General features: G+C 41.7%; 1 protein-coding gene across 7 annotated transcripts; it reads right to left on the reverse strand.

The window, feature by feature from the left end:
• Positions 1-4: 4 nt before the first annotated feature.
• On the reverse strand, positions 5-13,673 carry LOC6549398 (embryonic polarity protein dorsal). 7 transcript variants are annotated; one of them, XM_026980279.1, is made up of 10 exons: positions 13,120-13,655; positions 12,548-12,620; positions 5,860-6,213; positions 5,624-5,802; positions 5,160-5,554; positions 5,020-5,098; positions 2,434-2,541; positions 1,371-1,433; positions 632-1,233; positions 5-523 (listed from the first exon to the last, which is right to left on the reverse strand). In XM_026980279.1, the coding sequence occupies exons 3-10, from the start codon at positions 6,192-6,194 to the stop codon at positions 233-235; spliced, it is 2,052 nt and encodes a 683-aa protein (XP_026836080.1). In that variant the 5' UTR covers positions 6,195-6,213; positions 12,548-12,620; positions 13,120-13,655; the 3' UTR covers positions 5-232. The 7 variants fall into 7 exon arrangements, with proteins under 7 accessions (XP_026836080.1, XP_015012084.1, XP_026836081.1 ...); XM_015156598.2 differs by having other exon boundaries at positions 13,473-13,654; XM_026980280.1 differs by lacking the exons at positions 12,548-12,620; positions 13,120-13,655 and adding an exon at positions 11,062-11,314.
• Positions 13,674-15,253: the final 1,580 nt, after the last annotated feature.

Consider the following 15,253-nt stretch of genomic DNA (forward strand, 5'->3'; position numbering starts at 1 on the left):
ATAATTGATTATTACTTTCTGCTAAAACGATTATTTTATTCATATTTAAAAAACCTTACTTCCTACAAAAACACATTACATTTCTTCTTAGGACTAGTTATTACAGCACTAAACAATCATTTAGACGACGACCAGGTCGGTTAGGTTTAATTCTACAACATTATCATATCATCATCCTACTGCCTCCCCCGTTTTATGCTCTGTCTGCATTGGATTCGTTTTCAAAATGGTATTACGTGGATATGGAGAGATTTGATATCTGCAGATCTTCCGAGTTGAGGCGCAGTATCTGCTGATCCTCTGAGTTTATGTGCACCAACTGCCCGCTATCGAAGCTGAGCAGATTGCTGAGCGTTGGCCCATTATTATCCGCTTGGTTGCCAGCGGCGTTATTATTGTTATTAAGGTTGGCATTGCCGTTGTTGGGATTGTTATTGCTGGGCGCATTGTTGTCGTACTGCTGCTGCTGCTGCTGCTGCTGCTGCTGAAGTTGCTGCTGCTGGTGAAGCGTATGCTGGTTGTGCTGTAAGATGAAGGGTTTTGGGTTAAAAAAAAGCCATTGCCGTAAGAAGTTCGATATATGCATATTTAATTTCGAAGTATTTCAAAGTAGGCTTCTTGCTTTACCCACCAGATGATTTGTGGTCAGGTTCCAGTGCAGATTGTTGCCGTTGCCAGGACCTCCGCCCGATGTCAGCAGGTTGTGCATGGTGAAGGGATTGTTGAGATTGCTGAGATTATTGCTGTTGCCGTTGGCAGGTGCTGCTCCTGTCGCAGTTGCTGCCGCTGCTGCCACAGCTGCCGCCGAGAACTTGCTTTCCCAGCTGTTGCCTCCGGGATTGCCAAAGGGATTGGCATGGAATTGCAAGGACTGCTGCTGTTGCTGTTGGTGTTGCTGGTGTTGCTGGTGCTGCTGATGCTGTTGCTGCTGCTGCTGCTGCTGCTGCTGCTGTTGCTGCTGGGCAAGGACCTGCTGGGCAAACGGATTGTAGTTGCTCCCCAGATCGGGTGCTGCATATTGCTGCTGTTGCTGCTGCTGCTGCTGCTGCTGCTGCTGCTGCGGGTGGTTGGGCGACATCAGTTGCTGCTGGCCATTGGTGGGCGTCACCGCCATGTTGTAGGGCGAGGGCGTGCTGTTGTGGTTGTAGTTGCTCGATGGCGACAGCGGCTGCGGCGAGGGGGTGAGCTCGGGAGGCGCTCGATAAGAAAGCCCGAAGGGCTGTGGCGAGGTATCTATAAGACGAAGCGAGCAGTACTTAATATACGTGCATATATGGAACAGTCGAAACTTCATTTGGGAGGTAAAAATAGGGGATATTGTGTTTATGGAAGTTTGAACTTGGGTTTTAGTTTTCATGCTCTGAACTCACCTCTTGGTTCCGTTTTAATGGGCGGTATGTTTTGGGCATTCCAGCAATTCATGTTAGTTTGTCCTACAATAAAACAAGCATTCAGAGTTACCAAAGAGCAAATCAAACATAAAGTTAAAATCAAACAGCAAACAATATTACGCAAAACAGATACAAGCCAAAGAAAGAAGGGAATCATAAAATATAAGATAGTTTTCAGAACCGTTAGTGGAACAAAGCAATTACAGACTCTGCCTGGCCAATAATAAAATAAAAAAAGTCGCTGTCATTGCTAAAAACTAAATGAAAATAATAATACGAAGTCATGCAATTAGCTCTTCAAAACAAAATAAAACAGCCAAAAAAACGAAATAAACTTTTGCGAATTCTGATAAAAACTTACTCAGAACTGTAAACACTTTTCCGAAGTAAGAAATCCTAGAGCAAAACTTACTTCAACCTATAAGCAGTTCCTTTTTAATAAAAAACCTGTATTTTATTTTTGAATTTTCTTGTTTTTTTTCGGTTTTATTAAGCTACAGTATTTTATACAAAATATTTTTACCAAACTTGTAATTTTCCGTATATAAAAATATCAAATATTCTTCGCATGTAAACGAGTAGAAAAGCGACAAAAATTTCATATTGATTTCAAATCAATTTCTCTTCCTTGACTATAATTTCGACTATTCGTGTAAATCAATATATAAATATAGCGAGGACATTCTTCCCTTTACGTAGATTTCATGGTGTTCTGGTTGAGTGGATTGTGCATTGATTGAGTGCTTTCTAAGAGTTTCTAAGAGTCTATTCGAGTAATACGTCATCAGAGGCGATGATTTGTTAAGTAGTCTTTGGTATACCGAAAACATCAAATATATGATGATTTGAGGATTTGACTAGGTAGGATTCAGTTAGATGGCTGGCATCTCAAAACAAAGTACTCGTATGTACCCAAGTGGATCCAAGTGGATCCAAGTGGAGCACATGCACATGGTAAAAGTCGACTCAAAGTCGCGACAGACACAATAGAGGATAGAGAAGACCGACACCAGTTTAGGAAAAATCTCAACAGTCAACTTACTGCCATCCTGGTGGTCATTCTGCAATTGCTGCTTCTGCTGCTGCTGGAGCAGCAGGTGCATGGGATCACCGCCAGTCTTCTGACGTTTCCGCCTCAAGTGCGCTGGATCTATAAGACAAAATATACACACCGTGTTGTAGGTACATGTGATCGAGTTTGCGGTTTCAATTTAAACAATATATTCGCTTCCATTGGAAAATCTTACGCTACTCTGAAAATTGAGTGTTTTCGCTTAAATACAATAGTTAGGTTGGCCCCTTTAAATGGGCCACCTGGACAACAAACAAATCATTGGGTTTGACCCATTTCTTGAGGGTCTTTTGCCTGGTATCACTTACAAATTATTTGGGGATACTTTTAGCACAATTATCAATTATAAAACAAATTCAAATTCATGAAGGTACTGAAGTCATTGCGCTCCAGCCAGCCTTACAACAAGTGGACAATTTGTGGTGCCAGGGTTTACGGAAATAGTTTCCCGGAAATACAATACAATTTCCACTGGCTTGAAGCCAACTTGCTTCGTTATGGGGTTTCGTTAGAGGATTTTCCTCGGTTCGTTTGCCTATAAGGAATATAAACAATCAAATCAACAAATCTAGATGCCATTTGCAGCGGCCAATCGCTTGGCCACCTCATCCGGCGTTAGGATCTCGCCAGCATCCACGGGAGCATAGTAGGCGGAGGTCTCATCAAATTCACTGGCCGCCGCAAGTGGCGGAATACTCGTGTACAGGGCAAAGTGCTCGGCCTCGGTTAGGTCCAGATTGGGGTCCAGTTGGACATTGAAGTGGCCTTCGATGGAGCTGACCAAATTGTGCAAGCTTTGTCGATCGGCAATGGCAACCAGTTCCATTCCGCCCTCGCTAATTGGTATGTCAGCCAGCTGAAGGGCAGATGCAGTGCGTCTATCCAATCCTGCTCCCACCGAAATCGTGCTGGATTGGGAGTAGCCCTCTGTTCGCTGCTGCTGGGGCAAACTATTGGCACTGTCACCTTTCAGCGGTATGTGCACCACATCAGCATTTAGGTATGTGGGTCTCTTTCCGGAAACACTGCTCACACTTCTGCCCACTGGCTTGGCCAGCTTTGATCCTGGTTTCTTGGCCTTGACAGGACTGGATTTTGCAGGCGCCGGACTCGAGATGAACGGGGCGGCTGACTTGGAGGAGCGCAGAGATGCCCTCATCGGGTCCTGCATGTTAAAGTGACCTATACTCGGCTCCCTGCTATTTGCTTTGGAATCCATTACGGAACTGTTCTCCTGCCCCTGGGCCAAATCTGGTTTGCTCTTGCGTCGCGAAAAAAGCTTCGAAAAGAATCCCGGTTTCTTCTGCCTGGGCAGAGTATTGAAGTTCGGGTTCTTTGGAGCGGGAGGGAGTCTTTTGTTTAGCGGAGACTCGCCTGTAGATGGCCTGGTCTGAACCGTATTGGCCTCGATTGAACGATTCTCAGCATTGCTGTCCTGCTTTCGAATCCTTTTCGGTGGCAATGGCGGTAATTTCTCCTCTTCTGGTGGAAATGGAACTGTAAGAATCGGCGGCGGGACTGGAGGAACTGGTCGCAATGGAGTCGCCGGCTTACGGGCCTGTGAGTTCACCTCCACGGGATCGTAATGCTGATGGGCATCTTCGGGAGCGCATTGCGACATGGGGGGAGTTGGAGGCATGATGTCATCCATGGGTATGAGGACGGGATTCTTGAAGGCAATCTGCAGGCTCGTGTAGGTGGCCGCGTCATCGAAGCTATCCTCCACCTGCAGCGGAGCACGACCCTCAAATCCAGCCAACTCATTTTGTATGGTATTCTTGTACGTATCCCTCTGAACCTTGAAGTCCGTGTATATCTCGTCCAGTTCAGCCACGGTCTCAAGGAGTTCGTCGAGGGTCTTATCCGTCTTAGATATCTCAAGGGCGGAGTCCAATACATCTGCTTCAGCTGTGGGGCTGGGTTCATGGACTTGCTGTTCAATTTCGCTGGACTTCATCCACTCGGTGATCTTATCGTTGGCCGTCAAAGGACGTGGCTCCAAATGCTGACCCAAGTCCAGTTGCTCCAGTTCCCGTACCTTCTCATCGATTATCGTGTCAATCTCTTTTTCCTGCTCGGATCGCAGGCGATGGGCCTCGGCTTCTGCCTGAACATCCGCCGCCTCCATGTCCTCAGGAATATGATCAGAGGCGTGATCGGGCAAACTATCTAAAGCCTGATCGAAAGATTGCTGCTCTGGTAGTTCCTGATCCTGCTGCATCGGTTCCTCCAGCTGAAAAGATTGCTCCTGTTGTTGCTGCTCTAAATATTGCTCCTGCTGACATGATTGCTCTTGTATATATTGCTCCTGCTGCACTGACTGCTCTGACTGCTCTTGGTCAAGAGATGGCTCTGACTGCTGAGATACCTCTTGACTAAAGTCCATTTCCAAGGGTATCTCACGTGGCACCTCTATTTTCGGTGTATCCAAATCGATAACCTCAATCGTTGGCGCCTGCACTTCCCGCTTGGCGTCCAACCTGAGGATCTGCTGAAAGAGATCTTCGTCCGGCTTCCGCTTGAGGTGCCGATGAAGATTCCAGAATGTATGTTTACCTGAGTCCATTGGCACGTACTCGAAGGGCAGGGCCTCGCTGGTAACTCCATCCGAGGGACGTCGCAGTTGGATGAAGACCTAGGGAACATATTTTATTGGAAGTGCTGCTCTGAACCGTTCTAGATTAGCATTTACTCACCTTGGCGGGCTCGGTGATGTCCAGGGTATGGTAGCGCGGCGTCTTAAAGGTAATGGCAGTCTGCTTGTGGACATCGGTGTGCTGAAAGTCACCATAGGCCTCCCAAACACTCTGGCCATTCTTCTCCTCGAAGAATCGCACGGAGATGTCCTCCTTGGCCACCTTCTCGCAGAGCAGGATGATCTGGGTATTGCCGAGGACGGTGGCCGAGCAGCTGCACAACCGGCAGATGACAAGGTCGGACATGGCCTTCTTATCGAAGATGGGCTCGGAAACCACCGGCGGCAGTGGCGAGGTGAATCGACCCTTCTGCTCGCTCTCCATGAATACTTGAAAGCACAATCGCACCGAATTCAGATCAATGCTCGAGGGCTGGAAACGATGCGAAAAGCCAGCTGAAGGTAGCAAATGAGAGTGGTAAGTCGGTCGGTCCTAAATTATTTTTCATTGCTAACAAGACTCACTCTTGAACGGATCCACGCGGATCTCCTCGCGCGCCTTGAGCGCCGCCTCAATGTCCTTCTTTTTGACACACTGGATACCCAAATTACTGAACACTGCTCGCATTGTCTCACTATTGATCTCCAGTGTGCAGACGCCCTTCTTGCAGCCCTCCTTGCCAACTAAATTGTGGGGATGGGGACTGAAATGGAGGGTATTTTGAATAGCATACATTATAGATACATTCAATTCAACTCACCGATATGGCGTGTCCTTGGTGACGCAGGAGACGACAACCACGGCGCGTCCCTTGTAACCCACAATCTCGATGGTCGGATACGTCTTGTTCTCCGGCGTGGAGTTCACGCCCGGAATGGAGCCCGCCGAGCGGCCCTCGCACTCGTAGCGGAACCGCAGCGCCTTTCCCGCCGGCTGCTCCGTGATCTTTACGTACGGTTTCTTCCGCACATTTTTCGTGGACTGTGACAGTTGCTGCTGCTGCTGGGCGGGCAGTCCGTTGTAGTTGAGGCTCTGTTGGCCATCGGCCGCTGGAACCTGCCCAGGAGCGGCTCCATTGTTCTGGTTGGGGAACATGACGTGGCCGAAATATTAACTGAAATTAAATAAAAGGAATATGCGTTAAGAGAAGCCTTGAAATATTTACACACCCATTACTTATAATGTGAACCAACTTGTTAATTTCAGAAGAAAAAGAACAATATTTTGATTGAAATATTTGGTAATATTTGTTCCTAATGCATATGGCTTTTGTGTTGCTGAATAGTATCTATCGTTACATCGTCCGCCCTTCCAATTTAAAGTTATGGCCAATGGCAACGAGACACAATTCCTTGGCAAGCAATCGAAGGCCCCCAGACACGCCAAACGATGACGACGCTGATCGAAAATAAAGCCCGCAGACTCGTGCAGTGATCTGCTTTATAAGAAAGATTCTCCTGACCACTGGCTATGACGAACCGGACCGTAAAACGTCTGGCAGAGAACGGAAAATGTGGAAAACTCTCCCGCAGACCGCACTTTTCTGCGTGGGTGGTAGTTTCTGTCTGCGATGCACAGAATTAATTACACTTTTTAGGGGTCATTAGGTAAATTGTATATTTTCATAATTTGCAGCGGCGGCTGATGCATTTGCAGTGGGTGCGTTTCTCGATCTGTTTCTCCTTTTGGCCGGGTCCGGGTCCGGCCCCGGTCTGGTCCGGTGTAGTCCGGCTAAAGCTCCGGACGCCTTGTTTAAAAATAACATTTTGCGTAACGCGGCCACAAAGCGACAAAAACTCTGCCTCCCATATATCAGGTGGTATATGTAGATGGGCCGCGTATATATACTTGTACATAGATCGCCTCGCAGATTGGCCTCCCCGGAGCTGGGATGGCGTTATAGTTTTATTTGTTTTATTTATCGCGAGATTGGAGCAATTCAAACAAAACATTTTATCAATGATGGCGCGGAGCATTGTCAACGACTCGCTTGCCGATCATTCCAATACGCACTAAGATCTACTAGATATAGATGGCTGTGTGACCTCAGAGATTGTTCTCAGATCGTGTCTAGACATTGGTCTGCCGTGGGCCAAAGACGTCAATGGCTAAAAACAACTAATGCCCATGCATTGGTCCGAACCAAACTGAGCTGATTTGTCGGGATAAGGGGATAAGGGGAGCCAGGAAACGTGTGCCAATTCTGTTGATATATGCAAATTTAAATTACAGGAAAAATATTTAAAAAAAGTTGTATGACCGAGGCTAGTTTCAAATTGATACCATATAAAGGATAACATTTATCTGCCATTAGCCACATAGTCATCAAGAGTAAAAGATAGACTCATGAGCAGTTTAATCTGTAAAATGCATAATATTTATTCAAACAAAAGAAAAACATAGTCGATAGCAGCGATAAAGGTTAATGTCCTCATATATGTCATCATGTACAATATGTACATATATATAACTTGTAGCCTTTTAAGTAGTTTTGTTTGAAAATTGCTATAAGACTCCCTACTTTTCCTAACATTTGTTTTAGCTTATCAAAATTTATACAGATACCATTCACATCTGTTTTATTTCTAGCGGAATTCGGTTTTCCGATCGAAGTTTCGCAGCTGCCAAGCACTTGTTCTGCGTCAACTAGAAATATTTTTCTTATAAATCAAGTCCATTGGGACAATGATCAAAATTAATTTAACGAAATAAAATATCAATGGACCCAGCAGAACGAAATCCTACAGATATATAATAAATCAAAAGTCTTTTCCCACGTGCTGATATTTTACCATTATTTTAATGAAATTTGGTTTCGCTTGAAAATCAATTGACGAGGACAAAAACCAATCAGCGTGCACAAAATATTGGGGGGAGAATTACGTCATGAAATAATTTAAGTTTTGGCGAATATGAAAAGCTAGTTGGACAAAAGCCAACAAATGTAATACATATGCAATTCAGTTCATGTATATATTACACACACAAATTTATCTTTATTTAATTTATGAGAATTGGCGATTGATCACCTTTCAGTTATCACGGCCAAACGTTGATGGAAAAAAGTTCACCACACAGATAAAATAGAAAATGTTCCGATATTCAATAGGTTTTATTATATATTAATAATATTATTTACAATACGAGTTGACGAGTTTACGAGAATGAGTTGTTTTTATAACTTTTTAATCCGTCTTTTAGTTTCTAGCTTTGGTCTTCAACTGAGCACCTATGTATCTACTCGTATCTATAGGTGTTACCGAGAGAAATGTTTTGTAGAACCGATCAAACACACGCGGAAAACGTCTTGAGTACTCGCCAAATGCCTGAACACTGAACAGAGAAAATGTTTTTGAGAAGAAACACAGAATTCTTTACGCACTCCTGCCTAGCAAAAGTTTTGTCGTCGAGCTTTCTGCTATTTTTATTATCACTAATATTTTAAAAATGTATTTTCTTAACATTTTTGGCTTGTGAGCATACGTATGTACATATGTGTGTATATTTGTATCTCGTCATGAATTTATTGCTTTGCTTGCAAGGAATTTTCTCTTTCGACGAGCAAGTTGTCCCAATTCTTGAGGAACTTTTACTTGCAGCGTGTGGCAAGAAAATGAAAATTCAGACTTCATGTCCGATGTCAATAAACTTTTGCTGGCAATTGTGTAAACGAATTTAAGTTATTGAGATTGGACTCGCCTTTTATTGATTTGTAAGCGATTGACTCTAATGTTAATGAAAGCTTGTTGCTTTTTATTACAATGTACATAAGTTGTTACTTTGTATTACTATGTTAAGAATATTTATGCTTCTATTTGCCGGGTGATATATTCGAGCACTTTGAATGAAAACTAAGTAAAGTCGGATAAAAATTCCATCGAACTTCTGTTTGTTGCTGTTCACACTTTATAATGTGTTGACCACAACGAAAATGAGTCACCTTTCATTGAATCGCACAAAATGCGCCTAATCTAAGCAAAAGATGCAAAGGTATCTCAAAATCTAAAAATTAACATAAACTGCATTAACAGTGTATCGTTTGTTTTTGCAGTGAATATAAACAAACTATTCAAGTACATTTGCTTCTATCGACCGTATATATAGTAGGCATATGGTTTTGGGCTTTGGGATATATTGGCATTTCCGTTTCAATATCCACGCAAAAAAAAGAAAAACGAAAGAAAGAGTCGCCACTTGTCACCGTTCAATCTACCTTGAGCACTTGGCGCCAGTTCAGAAAGCTCTCTAATGAGTTTGTAAAACCCAATTATACGATCTATGCTGGGCAGAGGATATATAAGATATAAGTACATATGCCTCTGCCAGAATGAATGAATGCATTATATTCGTACGAAGCAAAATATCTCGATTTTGACTGGGCCGCGAATTTCCACGAAACACAATGAGTCACAAAACAAATTTCTTGCTATGTACATGCATAAACATATATACTGAAATATGCCAGGAATTTGCTCGTGTGCCACCCACTGTTGGCAAAAATCATTCACTAACTACGTGATTTTGTCATTGAGAACGTATGGAATTGAACTAGAATAGGTCAGTTACCCTGAAAATTAAATCGTATAGTTTGAGGATATCATAATACCGGAAATTCCCATAGTTTCCAATCGATTAAAATGAATAAATCTGCGACCAAATTTAATTGCAATACGAGTTGACGCTTTTTATACGATTGTTTCAATCGCAGCTATGTATGTATTCGTATGTACATACATACATATGTTGAGATTAGAACCATTTGCAACCAAACAAATTTGCCACCGTTTAGTTTATTCCCGTCAGATAGAACCTGCAGAACGGTCGTATTTAGTCTGATAGTGCTCAGGTGTAGCGTAAAAAATCCGAAAAAAAACTCAAAGATAACCGAAAATAAGATTAGAATATAAAAATACAACTGCATGACGATGGCCTGAGGATGTATCGATAGCTCGTTTAAGTGTTATGCAGACGGGTTATATTGTATCTTCTGATATGGTTTTGCCCTTCATTTGCTCAGAACAATCCGCACGATAGTTTCAGAAGTATGTATGTATATAATCCTAAGCGTAAGCCACTCGTTCGGCGATAACTACTTTTGGCGAAAAATAAAAATGTGAGGTAAACAAAATAAAGCAAAAACTTTTTGTTTCGATTATTTAACATGCTAATTTTATGCAATTTCCAATAGCTAAAGCACACAGAAAAAAGTTCTTTTGGCGCCAGCACCACAAATTAAGATTAAGATCAACATCAAAGCATCAATAGCAGCCAAAAATTCCTCAGTAAAACGGGTTCCGCAAAAAAAAAAATAATAACTCCAGACAGACAAATGTATTTTAACGATCGTTGGCGTCAAGCAATTTACAGCTCAAATAAAAATAAATAACCGATATGCTGACAAATCGATGGAACTATCTAGTTGCCAAAAGTTATGTTATGCATGAACGCAAGAAGTCCTTATCCTTATCCTTTTATGCCAGCCCAAAATATGCTGGTTAAATTAGCAGATCGGGGATAATTGTGCACATGTGACTTCCGGCAAAAATGCAGATATCTTATCCGTATCTCCAATTATAACGGACACGCTTTCTTATCGAGTGGTTTAAATGATATTTGCCTAAAATAGAATCCCTATTGATTGATGATTTGCATAGAGGGCCTTACCCAGCGTCAGATCGTATCAATCATGGGTCGGATTTAGCATACGGGGAAACTTCCAGTAGATATACGGAATATCATCTATTGACTTGGCCTTAGATCTCTGTTAGCACACAAATCTCTACTCGAGCTTTGTAAATCGCCGATGACTTGCTGGAAACGATTCCAGCGACTTTAGCGCTTTGTTTTTCTTTGGTCCCGAGACCAGACTCTGATATCATGAGTCATCACCCGGTTTGCATTTAACTTGGCTGCATTTCGCGAGTTTACACCGCATTAGCTAAAAGCCTTTCTTCATAATTACCTGCGAATTAAACCAAGGACCAGTGAACACTCATGACGTATTTTCTTCTTTATTTCTTTTTTCTTTGGCCACCACTCAACGCACAATAATCGCACTTTGTTCTCTAAAAAGTTGTAATTTCCAATAGACTAGTGTGCAGCGCCCAAAAAAATAATATCGAACCGCAAGTGAATTTGAAAAGTATTTTTGAAATAACTGAATGTTATCGCAAACACGACCGAAGGCGCATCGAGTCGATCTTAGAATGAAACAATTGAAAACCTCTCCGGCGTATTTGAGTGGCCGCAAAAAATAAATAAATACAGGGGCAAAAGCTTTTCCACGAGCCCCACCCCCTCGGACCCCAGGCCCCTCACCACCCACGTGCTCGTAAGAAACTTTCATTTATGGCGACGTCGAAAAGCCACTGCGACTGCGCTGCCATGTACACAGGTGTTTCGGTTGTATTATTTAAGTTTATCGTTTGCATTCACCGTAGATTATTTAATACGCAGGTGGGTAATTGCACCAAAAAAAAAAACACCAAAAACTGCCGCTACACTGCAAAGGATGTTCTATGGGGTTTTGGGAAATCTATACCACAAATTGCCATGCTGCAATTGTGAGCCATTTCAAGTTGAACCGACTTAAAAACTTTGAGTTCTTTCAGAAATTTTGTACATACATATGTCAAAATGCCAAAATGTCGAGTTCCCCGGCTATCAGATACCCATTACTCTGCTAGTGGAATTGCGAACAAGAAATTTCAACATTTTTCTTGCATATCGAAAGAAATACGTGGACAAAATAATGAAACTACAAATAATCTTGAAACTTGTTTGTGGGCGTTGCAATTTTGGGCGGTTTGTAGGCGATAGAAGGGGCGTGCCAACATATGAAAATATTCTGCGACTATGTATGTCTCTGAAATCTACATGATAATTCTCAACTTTCTAGCTTTTATACATAGTTCCTGAGACCGAAGCGTTCATACGAACAGACGGACATGGCCAGGTCGACCGGCTAGTGATCCTGATCCCTGCACTTTATAGGGTCGGAAACGTTTCCTTATTCCTGTCACATACTTTTCAAGGAATCTTGTATACTCTACGAGTAACGGGTGTGAAAACTACGATTGAAAAATATTATTAAGCGAGCAAAGTGACCAGTCTTGTTTTATCAGACTTCATATGTGTGAATAATGGTTGATAAATAACGATGTTATTGCTGTAAACATTGTTCCGAAACGGGAATGCTGCCAATGACTCAATATGGTTATATTTTGTTGAATAAAAAATGAATTTCCTTGTAATGATATTTTGCAACTTTGAAAGCAATAGTGGGGACATACATGTATGTATGTATTGTATGTATGTACACTACAAATACAAATATCGAGACCCTTCTCGAAGAACCCAGCCATTAGGATTTTCCACCGCACTTAATAAATCCGCGTTATCAAAGTTCACAATCAATAAATAAAGCTAGGCTCTATAAGGGGACTCACCTTAGTCAAGGAGTGATCTGAAAACTTGCTATAGGCATTGATCACACTGGGTTTGTTAAGTACAATCGGACACCTGAAATTCAACACGAACCAATAAGTACACTTTTATTTGCATTATTTGTTTAATTTGTATTTTTTTTTAATTGGAAAATTAGTCAGATGCAAAGGCGAGCTAAATAAGCCATTTATTTATAGTTGAGAAATATGGCGCTTTTTTCATGTTAATGTTAACACGCACACACACACACACACACGCACGGGCAGGAACCGGTTTATTTATTATTTTTTATATATAAAATATTTGTCTTCTCTCTCTCACTTTCTCTCTTTCTGATTCTTTTTATTTTATTCTTTTTAACTTTTGCGCGCGCACAAAGCGGGTGCGATAATATCGATAATAACGACAAAAACAACGGATGGGGGAGAACAGTTCGAACAGAAACTAATGAAAAGTTAAGAAATCGAAGACCGAAGAAAGAGAGAGTGGGCAAAGAGCGCGAGAGAGACGTGACGTCGATTTCTTCTAGGGAATTCCGGGCTTTATGCTTATGCGATCATCGACTGAAGACTACCTTTTGGTTTTGTTTTTCGAATTATTCGATTACTATTATTTTATAGTTTAGTTTAATTTGTTATTGCGCTCTGGCACCCATTTTCTTTGACGATTCTTGCGATGTCTGTGGTTAAACTGTGGATGTGCCGTGTAATCTAATCGGTATACCGTTCAGTTTTAATCAAAGTTATCAATACGTGCGACCGAGTTTTTTTTTTCGTTTTTTGGTCCGTTATATTTGTGGCTCTCTTTTTTGTCACTCGTAATACGAAAAAGCAAGTGAAACTTGCTTAGAGCTCAATTGAATTTATGCGTTTTTATGCAGCTCTTTTACTTTTCTTTTTATTTTTATCTACTGGTATTTCAACCTGCCTTCAAACTCTAGAAGAGCAAAAGAGAGCGTGAGCTTAAAGCACAGCGAAAAAGGTAAATAAGCCACAATTGGACGTGGAGATAAAATCCCCGCAACACACGCACTACCAACCGATCTCGACGCCCGCGATTTGAACACTAACTCAAAAAACTGCCCCCCAAGAAGAAACGGACGAGCCAAACATTCAATACCGTATGCGCCACTAAAAATACCGCAAAAGTTGCAGATCGCGAAGCTTTCAACGGAGTTAAGTCGCCAGTTGTCAGCCCCACAAGCTCTGCTCTGCTCTTCGTCGACTTGACTTAAGCTCAGAAGAGAGCCAATCCGGCGAAGAGAGCGAGATCTGCCTCTGCGAGGCTGAGTCACTTACGATTTGAGTTTTCCACTTGCTACTTATAGCTGCTAACTGATGTCTACATCTTCCACAAATCCGAGTTTCGAGGAATGCGCGATAATTCCATTATGACGAAACAATATATGTACATATTTCATTAATTTATATTTAAGTGCGTTTATCTGACTGAGATAGTTTTGTCGGTATGCAGGCCAATTTTTTCTATTTAAAGCTTTTAAAATGTGTCACCTTCTTAACCCAGAGTATATACTGTATTGAAGGAGTGCTTCAATAATTGCATCGAATAACTCTTTCAGGGAAATGAATCAAATGGAACATGAAGAAAGTATAAATTATACGGTTTACTTTTTATTTTAATTCGATTAAATAAAGCATTTGTACAAAATTATGTATAGTTTACGTTTAGTTAATGAATCCAAGAAGAATTGAATTAGGAGTTTGTTTCCAAAATGAGCTCCGTTTAAAACGGCAAAACTGCATGTACATAAACGTACAAGAAAGTAAATAATGGTTTATTAATAACGAAAAAAATGCACATCCAACTGTTATAGTCGAGTTCATTTATCTCAGTGTCTTTCACTTGTGACTCATCTCCACGAGCGACCGCCTCCGAAAAGCTTTTTAAGACTTTATGAATGAAACAGCACGAATCACTTACTATCTGTGAGTGTGTCTGCGAGCCCACTTCCACCCATGGGGTTGGGGCCTGAATCAGCGTACGATTCCTGGAAAAGGATAATATCCTGCGCCGGCATTTGTTGTGGCATTAATTTCCACTCCGGCAGAGTCTCAATGCCGTGACTCACTTGCTTCGTGCTCAGCATTCCGGAGCAGCTTTCACTTTCCGGTCGGAGGACCTCTGACATTCAAGATTGTTCCGCGGAATTTCATAATGTTGCTGATTAGCCTTCTCGGGAAGTGGGGTCAGTACGGTTGATAGTGGAATGTATCAATAAAAAGGTCGAACCTTAGATAAGGCTTGATTTTTTTCGGGTTTTGTTAATTAAACCAAACATTTATAATGAAATAGATCATGAACATACATATATGATGAAATATTACATGGGAATAGCGCAGAAAGTAAAAACTGTAATGTATCAATTTTTATATGTTCAATATATGACAGATAAGGATTTTCAAACTACTTTTTTTTGGGTATTAAAAAAAATTACTGAAACAATGTGAAATTAACTTTCTTTGGAAGACATATATCATCAATCATGCGCTTTTAACACTTGTAATGCAGAAATAATATTATCTGAAATTGGACAGTCGATGACTGAAGATCTACTTGCACGCTGAAAAAGTTCATCCCCGTGCGACCGCTACCTAAAAAAGGGGGCTTTCCGCCATTATCGTAAATCGTTATCAAAAACCACACGGGCACAAAGGACATGCAGCCTGGCAGACTTACATACATACATA

This window comes from Drosophila erecta, unplaced genomic scaffold (genome assembly GCF_003286155.1).
Source record: "Drosophila erecta strain 14021-0224.00,06,07 unplaced genomic scaffold, DereRS2 tig00000092-arrow-pilon, whole genome shotgun sequence".
Taxonomy (NCBI): domain Eukaryota; kingdom Metazoa; phylum Arthropoda; class Insecta; order Diptera; family Drosophilidae; genus Drosophila; species Drosophila erecta.

What these genes read in the sequence shown, in the direction of transcription:
- LOC6549398 (XM_026980276.1), bottom strand. Translation starts at nt 6,194, where the DNA reads ATGTTCCCCAACCAGAACAATGGAGCCGCTCCTGGGCAGGTTCCAGCG. An exon ending in CCGCGTGGATCCGTTCAAGA is followed by an intron (nt 5,555 to 5,623) that starts GTGAGTCTTGTT and finishes TGCTACCTTCAG; the next exon opens with CTGGCTTTTCGCATCGTTTC. An exon ending in ACATCACCGAGCCCGCCAAG is followed by an intron (nt 5,099 to 5,159) that starts GTGAGTAAATGC and finishes TATGTTCCCTAG; the next exon opens with GTCTTCATCCAACTGCGACG.